At 44.5% G+C, this 13,853-nt stretch overlaps 1 protein-coding gene across 1 annotated transcript in view; it reads left to right on the forward strand.

Moving 5' to 3' along the window:
* Window positions 1-247: 247 nt before the first annotated feature.
* Window positions 248-13,853, forward strand: part of CNTNAP1 (contactin associated protein 1) — a 45,718-nt gene continuing 32,112 nt past the window's right edge. The window contains exons 1-5 of the mRNA XM_044447343.1: window positions 248-323; window positions 5,911-6,012; window positions 7,190-7,383; window positions 11,537-11,684; window positions 12,588-12,791. Of these exons, the coding sequence (XP_044303278.1) occupies window positions 248-323; window positions 5,911-6,012; window positions 7,190-7,383; window positions 11,537-11,684; window positions 12,588-12,791 (724 nt within the window). The remainder of the gene's footprint in view (window positions 324-5,910; window positions 6,013-7,189; window positions 7,384-11,536; window positions 11,685-12,587; window positions 12,792-13,853) is intronic.

The following is a 13,853-nucleotide window of genomic DNA, read 5'->3' on the forward strand; positions in this document are numbered from 1 at the left end:
CTCCGCTCCTCACTGACCTGCGGGAGAGCGCGGCGGGAGGGAGACGGAGGCAAGCGCTTCCCGGAGGAGAGGTTGGAGGGCTCCCCGAACTGGGGGCACGCAGGCGCGCCGCCGCATCGGAGGCGCGCTTCTGGCTGCTCCGTGCGGCAGGCGGCAGGCGGCGGCGGCGGCGGCGCAGGCTCAGCGATGGCCAAGCGGCTGGGCGGCAGAGCGCGCTGAGCCCGCCAGTCAGCACTGCGGCTCCAGCATGGGCGGCCGTGCGCTGGGGTGGCTGCTCGTCTTCGCCGCGCTCCTGCAGCTCCGCAGCTGCGGCTGGTTCACGCGTGAGTGTCCCGGACGAGGTGCGGCGGTCTCAGCTGCATTGCGGCAGGAGTAGCGGCGGCAGCGGCGTGGATCGGGCCGGGCGGGAAGGAAAAAAGGCCACGGTGGGAGAGGAGCGATGGGCCTCGCCATCCGCGCGCGGCTGCAGGGATGAGCGCAGAGCATTTGGGAAGGGCGACCGGCCTGGGGTCTTGCATCCCGGTAGCGGCCGTGCGTGCGGTTGCCGCGTTCGTGGGGGCTCCCTGGGGACGTGGGGACAGCAGCGCTCCTGTCTTGGTCGTTACGCTCCTGGAGGGAAGCAGGACCCACGTTGGGTTCCCGGGGAGGAGGTCTAGGATTTCTCCCAGTCCGGGGAAAGGCAGGAGTATCTGCATCTCCAGGCCCAGCAATCGGAGTAAGGTGGAAGTCCTGGCCAGTCGTCGTCGTGTGTGTGTGTGTGTGTGTGTGTGTGTGTGTGTGGCGCGAGAGGCTTCCCCAGAATGCCAGCGGCAAGCCCTGTTGATGAAGCCCGAGAAGGATGTGTCTTCAGACCCCCTTCAAACTCTCAGAAGCCAGGGACTGAATGTTCTCCCACCCCGCTTCTTCCGTTTTTAGAGTGCGCTGCGTGATAGTGCTGACAAAACAAACACCGCCTTGGCCTGTCTTGCAACACTGGTGGAACCCCTTTTTCCGCTCTCCACAAAATGGGGAGTATTCCTTCTGCATCTGCCTACAGTTAGGGTACCTTTGCAGGTACTTCTACTGACTGCAACTTTGTGGCTTCATTCTGTATTTGTCGTTGATTAGTTAAAGGTGCGTTCTAAGTTCTCTGCTATGGGAAGCCACTGCTCTAATGAGTTGAGCATGGGGAGGGGGGTGCCCCCTGCGTTTGCCCTTGATCTGCTCTCATTCGTCATTCCATGCTTAGAGACCCAAGGGTGTTGTCCTCTGACCCCACCCAAGCAGCGTCTGTTGCCTCTTCCCTCTGCTGTCTCATAGTCTAATAGGGATGCAAGAAGGTTTTCCCAGCTTGCTATCTAGCAGATATGGCAGGAGCTGAGTCTGCAAGGGCGTGTCAGCTACTCTGCAGTAGAAAGGAGAAAAAAATCTGGAGGAAAAGAGGGAGGGAGCTTCTGATAGTGCTGCTCCTAAACTTCTCCTAAGCAGACTTTCCGGTCTAGAGTAGGCAAGCCAAGGATGCAAACTGCATGGCGAGAACGTGGCTTGTCATCTCTGGGAGACAGAAGGGGCCCCTTCCTTTCACTGTGCACCCTTCTGCTTGGTCTTGACCTTAAACTTCTAAGGACACTGGGCATCTGAAATCTTAGATGGGCAACGTGAGGATGGGCATCGCTTGTGGGTGCTGAGGAGAACAGGCAGCCAGTCTTGAGGGTGCTGAGGGTTCAGCCCTAGAGCTAGGTTTAATTGTGAAGTAATAACAGAGGAGCAGAATTCCAATCTGTGTGTGTATAGGGAAAGGACGTTTGAGATTTTTTTCAGTTTGTTTTGCATAAGAATTTATCAAAATTTGCGTTCTTATCGTCAAGGCTGGAAGGAGTTTGAGATTTAAAAAACTGTGGGGAAGAGCAGAACTGACAAATTTGGCATCCATGGCAGGGCACTGAGTGTTCAGCTCTTAAAAGCTGGGTTGGAATCCCTGTGTATGAAGTCATGTTTATGGTGAATTGGGGCTGCCATCTCTTTTTTTCCTGTCAGACCCTTCATCTTTAAAAGCTACAAGCCTGGCAAGTACAAGGAGCATTTCCTATTGTACCTGTTTAATTGCGTATTGGTAAGAATTTTCTTTCAGTTTTTTGACAAGTCTCTCTCAAAATCCACAAATGTGTTAATATGCAGAGTGGAAAGAAGTTCCTGTGCACAATGCAGTTGGTTCCTGGCCGGCTCTGGCTCAGAAATATTCATGGTATATTTGTACTCTATTACTAAGATTCTTCAATATCAAACTGAAAGGAAACGGAAACGGACTGGGATTGCTGTTTGTTTCACTTAAAATAAGAAGAATCGTGCTGGCTCAGACCAAGGATCCAACTGCCCAGCATTCTGTTCACGCAGGGCCAACCAGTTGCCCATGGGATTCTAGAAGCAGGCCATGGACGCAATAGTACCTTCTTGGTCAAATTTCTCAGCTTGGGCCTTTAGGGAAAGCCAGTATTCAGCTTGTTATTCTGAATCAGGTTTTTGTCAGAGAGTGAGCAAAACTGAAGGTAAATTAAATTATTGATATGAAATAAATATCACTTTCTGGATGGCTATAATTAAATGAAAGTGTGTTCTTTCAGAGGTAGTCAGTTTTTGTTAAATCTAAACAAACATCATAAGGAAGTCTGCATAACAGTCTCTCTTGTTGTTAAGTGCCATCAAATCATCTCCAACTTATGGCGAACCTATGGATGAATGCTCTCCCAAATAACCTGTCCTTCACAGTCCTGCTCAGCACTTGTAAATTCAAGGCTGTGACTTCTTTTATGGAGTCAATCCATGCCATATGTGGTCTTTCTTATCTTCTTCTGCCTTCAACTTTCCCTAGTATGATAGTCTTCTGCAGGGAACCTTGTCTTCTCAATGTGTGCCAAAGAAGGACAGTTTCAGTTTTGTCATTTTTGCTTCTAGGGAAGGTTCTGCCTTGATTTGATCTAGAGTCTACACATTCATCTTTCTGTCTGTCCAGAGTATTTGCAAAGCGTTCTTCCAGCATGATGTTTGAAAGGCATCAATCATCTTCCTGCCAGATTTCTTCACTGTCCAGCTTTCACACTCAAAGATAGTAAGTGGGGACACAATAGTGTGGATGAGCCTGGCCTTGTTCTCCAGTGAAACACCCTTACACTTGATAATCCATCACTGCTGCCCTTCCAAGTCTTTTCTTCTAATTTCTTGGCTGCAGCCTCTATCTGAATTGATGAGTAAGCCATGGTATGCAAAATCTCTCTGAATTTCAATGTTTTTATTGTTGCTAGTAAAGTTATGGAGTCATGATTGTTGTTTTCTTACAGTTTATCTGCAATCTTGCTTTTGTAGTTTCTCCTTTCACTTTTATTAGGAGTTAGTGAATTGCTGATTTCTGCCAGTAATATGGTCTCATCTGCATATTGATGGAGCTTCCAACAATTTTCATTCCTTCATCCTGTAGTCTTACTCCAGCTTTCCTTATGATATGTTCTACATACAGATTGAACAGATAAACACATCCTTGTCTAATATGTTTGATTATAGGAAGCAATTGTGTATCTCCATATTTTGACCCAACATTACCTTCTTGTTCATCATCAGGACAATCAACGCAGAGTCTATAAAGAATAGATTAATCTTCTGAAATTCTTCAGTGCACTGCAATAGCCAGCCTATATTTGCAATAAGTTCTTCTTTTTGGAGTCCAGCATAAATGCCAGGCATTTCTCACTCCATATAGCGTAAAAACCTATGTTTGTGGCAAAACCTTGAACTTCACTTTGTTTGCATGGGGAATTACTGCATGGTCCTATAGTTGCTGCACTCTTTAGCATCTCCTTTCTTGGGGATCAGAATGTCTATGGAATATCTGTGGGTCATTGTTTTGTTTTGCATATTAATTGACATATTCTTGTCAGGATTTGAACCAGTTCTGTCTCTGCAGTTTGGAATATTTCAGTCAGCATCCTATCTATTTTGGGTGCTTTATTCCCTCCATGTGTTTTCAGAGCAGCTTTTACTTTGCATTCTAATATTGCAGATTCTCCCTCATAATTTCGCTTTGAAGTCTGCCATCTCTTTATCTCTTCTGTATATAATTTCTGTCTTCTCTTTATTTTCTCCTGACCAGATAGTATGTTTCCCTGTTAGAATCATAAAATCATAGAATAGTAGAGCTGGAAGTGGATGGAGGGCCATTGGGTCCAACCCCCTGCTCAGTGGGAGGGTTGGTCTTCCAGTGTTCCTCATTCAGGTTTAAATTTCCCTTTGATTTCTTGGATCTTTTGGAAAAGGCCGTTTGTTTTTCCTCTTTTGTCACTTTCTTCCATTTCTTTATGCTGCCCATTGTAACAGTACTTTTTGTCTTTATTTGATAGTTGCTGAATCTTGGATTCATTCAGGATTTTGTCCCAATTTCTTCCACCTTTTGCTTCTCTTCTGCCCAAAGCTATTGTGTTTCTTGTGTCATCCATCTAGGGTTTTTTTTTTTCCCTCTTTTTGCTACAAGAATTGATCCCCCCCCACCACATTTTCCCCTAATAATGCCTTGGGTTTCAGCCTACAGTTCTTCCAGCTCATAGTCAGTTGAGCTCAGTAATGCAAATCTGTTCTTTCTGTAAATGTAAAATTCCTCAGAAATGTTTAAATTGTATTTTGGCTGAATGTTTCAGTTAATGGTCTTTTTCAGCTTTACTTTGATTTGATATTAAGAGTGCATAGTAACTTCTGTATTCTGTTGCTGGTGCTGTTTTGGCAGCAAGAGTACAGATTTTCTGCTTTCTGCTTCCAATTTGATCTCTATGTTGGCCATATGGTGGTGACCGTGTGATCAGTCCTACCTGATTAATTTGCTATAAAGAAATGGTTGGCTTCATAGAAATCTATGAGTGGTTATCCTGCTTTGTTTCTGACCCCTATTTCAAATTTCCTCACAATATTTGATTTTGCTTTGTTTCCTACTAGTGCCTTCCAGTCACCAATGACTATCAGTCTGTCTTGGTTTGGTGTATAATCATTTTCATCCTGGATACCTGCATGACGTTTTTCAGTTTCTTCTCCTTCAGCATCTATTGTTGGAGTGTAGACTTGAATGATGGTTATGTTGACAGGTTCTCTGAGGAATCTGGTTGATATGATTCAATCAAATTTTGCATCATAACTCTTACTACCCTTATCTTGCCTCTGTATTAAGATCCACTTTGTTTCTTTGAGTTTGTATTTTCCGTTGTAAAACACATTGTCTTTGTGCCCCATTTCAATCTGCTTTCATTTGTTCACATGAAGTACTGCGATGTTTAATTATTCCATTTCTTGCTTTATGGCTTCTAGTTTGCATTGTTTCATAATTCTCATGTTATTAACTTTACATTTTTTATTTATTTTATTTATTTAAAACATTTCTATGCCGCCCCCATCGCAACAAAGCCTCAGGGCGGCTCACAACATTTTTACAACTATTCCAATAAAATAACTTCTGCATGAAGTTTTGAATATGTTTGAGTATAACATTTAAGCTATAATGTGTCTTTAATTTCACTCTGAGTAAATATTTCCATTGAAATATTTTGTAGTTATTGGGGAAGTTTCTGATATATTTAAACTGCACATAAAATTGACATGGATTACATTTTTAGTTCAGTATACTACATATAAGATACATTGTGTGTTTACTGAGGGAGGGTGTGTGTTGGGGAGTAAAAATGAATCAAATGTGCTAAACCAGATAACATTATTTAGAGCACTGGAAAAGCTTCTGGAAAGCTTTCCAGCTCTGCTTTTTCCAAAAAGCCCACAACCCTGTCAAAGCCAAAGGTTGTTGCTTCCAAACTTACACCTGGGGCAAGAGACCCTGCCAAAATGCTTTGTTTATGGCCTAGCCAGAATGATGGTTTCATCCTAATTTTCCTCCCACTGTTTCAGGGCGTTGTGATGATGAACTGATTGGCCCCCTCTATACCTGGAATCTTGGTGCATCCTCTCGATCCAGCATCTTCCGTGCTGCCACATTTGCTAGGCTTTATGGTAAGCTCAGCATAGAAAGGAAGACCCTTCCTTCATTTGCTCCAGTGCAGTGGCATTATCCAGTGACCCATTTAACGCTGTTGTCTTCCAAAATTGGCCCCATGCCAATTAGAAATGTAGGAAGTGACCTTTTACTAAATCAGCTCCCTGGTCCATCCAGCTCAGTGTAGCCGACACTGAATTTCAGAAAGGAACTTTTCCAGTTCTACCTGGAGATGCTGAGGACTGGGCCAGGTAACTTCTGCTGCAGAGCTCAGCAGGACTCTGCTGCTGAACGGGCCCTTCCTCATGTAAACCCGTAGCAGTGGAACCTGCCCTTGATCCGTTACTGTATCCCATAATCAGACACATGCATGCTCTTTAAACTCCAAACAACTGATCCTCCATATGTATGGAGCACCTTGAAGGAAGGAAAGAAGGTTAATCCTGTCAATAATTGTCTCTCTTTTTTTAAGCCAAGTATTTTTTTAAATCAAGTGGTCATGACATGAGCATTTGGTGTGAAGCAACATGGAGCAGGCAGCAGGATTGGCACAGTCCAGGTTGGCGCAGTCCACTAATGGGCACAGGCCACTGGAAAGAGGGCAGGGACTGTGAGGTAGGCTTGTGTCAGGTAATTCCGGGGCATCATACAGAGCCCAAAGTGCCTGCCCAGACCTACAGTGATGGGTGGCAGTGTGTATGCTTCATTTCTGGAAAGTCACGTTTCCCTTTTCCTCTTTTTTCTTTAGTTATGAAAAAGATGTATGGTTGTTTATTTTGTTTATATTTATATTTATATTTATATTTATATTACGATTTATATCCTGCCTTTTTCCTACAAAGGGCTCAAAGCAGCTTACATCATCTCTCCTCCTCCATCTTATCCCCACAACAACAACCCTGTGAGGTAGGTTGGGCTGAGAGTCTGTGACTGGCCCAAAGTCACCCAGTTGGCTCCATGGCTGAGCGGGGACTAGAACCCAGATCGCCTGAGTCCCAGTCCCACGCTCTTAACCACTACACCACACTGGCTCTGTTGAATGTTTTAATGATATTTATATTATTATATTGTCAATAATATTGTTATTTTTATCTTCTGTAAGCCGTCCTTGTTGCAAAGGATGGCATAGAAATGTTCAAATTAAATTAAATTAAATTAAATTAAATTCTGTCCTCTCCACACTCTCTTGTGCAGGTGCTGGCGGCTGGTCACCCGACCCCCAAGACAAGCAGCCGTGGCTCCAGATTGACCTGACAAAGAAAGCTCACATTAAAAGCATCGCTACTCAGGGGGTCTTCAATACCTACAACTGGGTGACCCGCTACATTGTCCTCTATGGTGACCATCCCAGCAACTGGAAGCCTTATTTCCAGCGGGGGAGCAACTGGGTGAGAGAGGAGGCTGCCTCTGCCGTCCAGCAAGCAGAAAGGGTGGTTCTGGCTGGGACCCCGAAGGGCCTTAATAGGCGTGTGCATGTTATGGCCGAACACGTCTGCCCAGATCCAGCTGCTCTTGGAGTTACTGCCCTTTAGTGCAGGCAGTATAAGTAAATCATGAGCCCAACCTTGAACTGATTCCCACCATTGAAAAGTCACTTGTTACATAAGATAATCTGCATGTGTGTCCTATGCAGAGTATAAGGTAATGCAAATATGTCCAAAAGTATAAAAAACACTGTAGATTGCCCTTTAATTTTTTAATGGAGCATAGCACATTTTTATTCAGCTTAATGAAGCTCTCAGGCTAGGTCACAATAATAAAAATTATATAAAGAGTCAATAAAACACTGTCATTTTAAAAATCTAATTAAACTAAAAATCAATACAAACAGAGCACTAGAGGCTTAGCAGCAGTAGAAACACTAATCAGATGGATAGCCTGTAATGCAACGTATGAGGTGTGTCCAGAAAGTAGTAAGAATGGTACTTTAAAAATTCTTTTATTGAAAAAATTTACAATTGAACACTGTTTCCTTCAAAGTATGCACCTTGTGAGTATACATAAAGCTCCCAGCGAATTTCCTGTTCTTCCCTGGAATAGCATCCCTGGAAGTCTTCAAGTGGGATGGCGTTCGGAGCCTGCGTAGTGGCTCTTTGGACGTTATCCACACTACCAAAATGGTCTCCTTTCAAACCATTCTTCATCTTTGGGAAGATGAAAAAGTCACAAGGAGCCAAGTCGGGGCTGTAGGGTGGATGGGGAAGCACCATGATGTGTTTCTCAGCCAAAAACTCTCTGGCAGCCAAAGCACCACAATTGGGTGTTTCGTGATGACGGATCCAAGTGGAGCTAATCTCAACTTGTGCCATCCGTACACTTGGGCAGGTGACAGCGCTTCTCCATAAGCTTTCCTCACCATTTCCAGAGTTTCTGATGCACGTTTACCCAATTTCACACAACATTTTATCGTGCGCTGCTGTTCCAAACTCGCTTGCATTATTCTTAGTACGAGGCACTTGAACAGGGTGTCCTGACTCTGACAGGGCTGGAATGCAACTGAGCAGTGTTCTAACGTATACCTGGCACCCCACCCCAAGTGACCTGGGCCAGCTTCTCCTGGGCCAGAGCCCTTCTCGAGCGTAGGGACTTCATTCTCATTACTTTCTGGACACACTTTGTAGACTTTCCATAGAAAATAGATTTCAAAAACATCAGCTTTGCATACTCAAGGGTTGATTAAGCCAAGACATAAACCTAGAACACATAGAAGACAACCTACCGTAGGTGAGTGTGGTTGGCTGTCATGCCATTGGCATATTGGCTCCCCTCCCCTCCCCTCCCCTCCCCCCTCAAACAAACCACTCTTAAAACCTGTGGGCTATACCAGGGATTGTTTTACCTATGGTGGGTTGGGGGTTGCTGAGCTGTCCAGAGCCTGGTTGTTTTAAGGATAAAGTGAGCTAATCCATTGTAAATTCCAAGAGAAGCTTGGAGGAAGAATGGGGGGCAAATGAGATAAATAACTTTCTACCAGTTTTCTGTTTGAGAAGCGTAAATTAACAACATCTGTACATCTCTACCAATATGCATCAGCCTGTTACTGCTCAGGAGTGAGTTGAAACTGGATGAAAAATGCACATGTCTTTGTGTGGAGAAAACTCGAAATGCAAATCCAAAACATAAACCCATACAAACATTTCACAAATAAAATAGGTGTGGCCCTCAAAGCCCAAAAACTACCCTGGGCATTGTGAATTGATCTCTAGCAGTGAGCATTGCCTATTACCACTTCCCTCATGCATGTTTTCAGTGAGTGACATGAGAAATGCCAAGCCTGACTTTCAGCACCTGAGCCTTGCTGTGGTGGCTGCTGTGCCCACAGCGGGTTGCTTTGCCATCTGGTGTCAGCGGCTACAGGGAAGTGGTGAGCGAGTGGCTCGGCCAGCGCACCATGAGTGGCCCTGCTGCTCTTGCTGAGCCCGCCTGGGCCTTGCCAGTGGCCACCGTAGCCTCAGTACTCAAGTGTCCCCCAAGCAAGTCCTCCTGCGCTTGCCGTGGCTTTCGCCCTTACTTTCCCATCTCCCCCCTCCCACCCGCTTCCTTTCCATGATTTCAGTGCAGTGGTCACAAATATTTCTATTAATTGCGTGGGGGAAAAGTCATTCTGGTCCAAGTACTGAGGTATGTACTTGCCTTGGTGAGGCAATGGCTTTTGGGGTTCCTGCTGTCAAAGTGCAACAGACATCAGCTGTGGGCACTGAACCCTAGACATCTCGAAAGGGCAGTTCTTTACTTTGTTCTCTTTTGATAAATTCCATATGCATATTGCGTATACATATTTTCTAATCCAGACCAACCCATGTATTCATGCCTAGATCTGTCTTTTAGAAAGAAGCCTTGCTTTAAAAAAAAAATCTTTACTTACTTTTTCATTGTCAAAAGTAAGTGTTATCAAAAATGGGGTGGGATACATGTTTCCTATTTCTGGAGTACCTGGAAGCTTGGGAAAGAGTGGGGGCACTAGGAATTCTGTAAGGAACCCTTTTTGTGAAGTGGGGGAAAACTTGCTATCTCCTTTCCATGAGCAAAGGCTCCCCATGACTCTGCTTTCCCTCAGAGCTCGCCTTTTGACAGCTATTAGTAGGCTGCAAAATAAAATAAAAAATTAACTATTTGCAGCTTCTCTGGGTTGGTGTCCATGCACTTTGACAGTGGACATTTCTTGGAACGTTGCCCAGTTAAGCCATGCCATTTCCAACCTCCATGAGTATACATATTTGTACTTGTGCAGGACCCAGTTTTCTTTAGTTGAACAAATATTCGCACAGCCAGTTGTTGGCACATTTCTTGCACTTCACAAACAACCTGCTGGAGGATCGCTTGCAAGTGGTTCGGCTGCCGCCTTGGCTAAAGGAGCGGTGAAGCAGTGGCAGCCCCTCTGTTGTGCGGGGGGGACACGTTGGAAGGGCCATCGCTGCTCAGCGTTGTGGAGAGCACAACAAAGGGAGGGTGACTGGGGCGAGTGCAAATGATCTTGCAGTTGTAATGAGGAGAGGCAACAGTGCAGCCACTTGGTGGATGACCAAGTGGGGGGCAGATAATCCATGGTGAGCACAGTCATCCGTCAGGTCTGCACCCACACTGCTGAGCTTAGTTGCAGGTTGCGTGAACTCTGCTTTTATTTTATTCCAGAACAAGTTTCTCGCTTTCACTGCTGCAAAGGTAGACCTATGGCTGTTGCTTGATGAAATTTCAGACACCCAAGATAGGAGTGGTAAAAGGATGGGTGGGGGGGCTCTTTTTGCTTTTCTTTGAACTGTCCTTTGCTTGTCAGAATAGATGTTGCCAAACTAAAACAGGTTTAGTTTTATAATTCCATTTCCTGTAGAAATGTGAATGCCAGTTTTGAAACCTAGCATCTTGGCAACTATGCGAGAGTCTGGTAGTGGGGCTGGGGACAGAGGGAAATTGCCTGTGCTGAGCCTGTTGTCTCCTCTTGCATAGCCTGACTGGCCACAGGACTTGAAGGCCTTGGCCGCTAACATCACCCAACCCCCGCTATTCAAGTCCTTTCTACTTGAGATGGCAGGGATAGTTTATTTTATTTTATTTATTTAAGACATTTGTATGCTGTTCTTTGCGAGAACCTCAAGACGACTTACACAAGTAAAATTCCAGAATACATGACACCTCAGTCTTTTTACACAGAAAATCATGTAACTACAGCAGTATGAGGTACTGATCAGGGTGTTGAACTGGGACTTGGGTGATCGAGGTTCTGGTCCCCACTTGGCCAACAACCTCACTAGGTGACTTTGGGCAGGTCACAAATTCTCAGCCTAACCAAAAATCAAAAATAAAAAAAAATCAAAATTAAAAACAAAATAACCTACTTCACTGTGTTGTTACTGTGAGGGCAAATGAGGAAGAGGCAAATCTTATAAGCCATCTTGGGTTCCTTGCAAAAGGAAGAAAGATAGGGCATACATGCAGTGTTGAACTTCTTGGCACTTAGTTCAGAAATCTGGACTGTGCAAAGCCCCCATGGGCTTTTCATGCTGTCACTCAGAATAGCTTCTCTTCATGTTTTTTCTCTTGTAGACATTTTTTGGCAATGTGAATGCAAGTGGTGTGGTTCTCCATGACCTTCATTATCCCATCTTGGCTCGTTACCTCCGTATCATTCCTGTGGCTTGGAATCCACATGGCACCATTGGTTTACGAGTGGGTCTTTATGGCTGCTACTACCGTAAGTGATTATTCTGAGAATATTAACATGACTCTTCAAAAGGTAGCTAGAGAATTCCTGGGAATTTGGAGGACAGAAAACATATTACAGATCTTCCTGTTCCTCTGAAGAAAAGAGTAAATTTGGAGAAAACCTTTGCAGGGTATCTTTCTCATACCAAGCTGGCTTTGAACAATACATCAAAAATATACATACCATCATCTATTATTACACAGTTACTAAAAACTTGTTTCTTTGTAGAAGCTGTTTGGAGAATTCATTGTTCAATCTTTTGTTATGAAAGTTATGTTTCTTTTTTACTTATCAGACGTTCAGTGGGAGGAGAACTTGTTTCCAAGTGGGCCGTCTCTAGGCATGGTTGGGGAAAGAAGGCCTGGTAGGATGGTGAAAGACATTCTTAGGAGAAGACGGCATATTGAAAACTTTATTGCAAACATAGGGAGAGGCCAGTTTTACTTAGTCACAGCTTATTTAAGCCATAGTGAGCTGTGGTGTTTGCTGGGTGGCCATTTTGAATAATCAGCACCTGGCCATGGTTTCTGATGTCATGCAAATTAAAATTTTAGTTATTTTAATTACCCCACAGAAGCCTTGCCTCATGACACAGGAAAGCATAAATAAGTGTTGAATATTCAAACTGGGCTTCTTGATTGTGTGAACCAGCCCAGGGAAGTGGAAACATTCTGGTCACTGGCCCGGTCCCATGTGCATGCAAACTTTGAACTGGCTAGAGTGCTGTCGGTTTCATTTGGCTCATTAGCTCCATATCATTCCTGCAGCTTGGAATCAACATCATCTCACTGCATTCCAAGGATGTTGGTTCTGGTGAGCCAGGAAGTTGCTTAGAGAAGGGATTTTACTAGCAATAGCCATTCATCTGTTCATTCCATTTCTCTCCTACAGAGTCTGACGTCTTGTATTTTGATGGTGATGATGCCATTGCCTACAGATTCCGTACCAAAACTGTCCGTACTACCCAAGACATCATTGGGTTCAACTTTAAGACAATGGAACGCGAAGGCATCTTAATGTACGGGGCAGGGTCCCAGGGAGACTACATCAGTGTGGAGCTGCGACAGGCCCAGCTGGTTCTCAGCATGAGTCTTGGTGAGACTGGGAGGAAGAAGTATGCACTGGCCAGCTGAGAGGCAGTAATCATGGGGAGGGTCATAACTGCCATCTTGTGAAAACCCAGAGGAAGAGTGTTAGTGTGTCTTGCCAGTCTTGATTGGCACCAGTAGATTTCATATGTTCAACCACACTGTTTTCAGCAGTGAGAAGTAATAAAGCTGTAGGGCTTAGTTGGAATGAAGACTGGAAAGGCCTATGCTTTTAGGCAGACTCAGTTTTCCAGCAGTGGAAAGCAAAGCATGTGTGCCTCTCACCCTACCTAGATCAAAAGTGAAGAATTAGGCTGTCTCGTTATCAGTCAGCATAGATCAGCATTAAGGAGACTCTGCAGGCAGTGTGCCTTCCATATAATTCTTGCAAAGAGTAACTGCACCAAAACAACTCTCTCCATTTGTGACTAAATTCAAGCAGAAAAACATAGTCCAGCTGCCTTTCTGTCCTTCCCACACACTTTTTGATGGGTGGCATTAAAGGTTGGAGTGAGATGTTCATTCATTAAGGAATATGCTTCCCATTTGTTAAACTGAATATTCATCAGATTAATCAGGCAAAAAGATTCACAATAATCAAGCAGCCCAACTTAAAAAATGTATGTAGACACATGCCTGTATGGTAATCAGATTCACTGAAATTTCATGCAAACTATCTGTACAGTCACGAGGAGAGGAGAGGAGAGGAGAGGAGAGGAGAGGAGAGGAGAGGAAGGGGTGATCTTTGACTTCGTCTCATCTGGTTCAAGCGGTTAAAAACTCCTATCATATGAAGGCAAAGGTACCTGACACACTCCTCCAGTCACTTGTCACCTTTTCCTTAGTTGCAAGATCTTAGAGGCTCTTGACCTATTGCTCTATTTGTGTATGTTTGTAGGATGGGGAACTAAGCTTTGCTTCTCTGCTTTGCAAAATTGTGTGTGCCTACAAGTGCAGCCCCTTCCTGCCTGTGATCATAGGTTGGTTTAATGAATGTTCAAACGCAAAGTCTGTTTTTGGAGGGGCACTGAAAAGTCTCAAAGCTGGCCTGCCTTCGCCTTTGTGTAGA

Source organism: Varanus komodoensis, unplaced genomic scaffold (assembly GCF_004798865.1).
Source record: "Varanus komodoensis strain SLA01 unplaced genomic scaffold, ASM479886v1 scaffold51, whole genome shotgun sequence".
NCBI classification, from domain to species: Eukaryota; Metazoa; Chordata; class Lepidosauria; order Squamata; family Varanidae; genus Varanus; species Varanus komodoensis.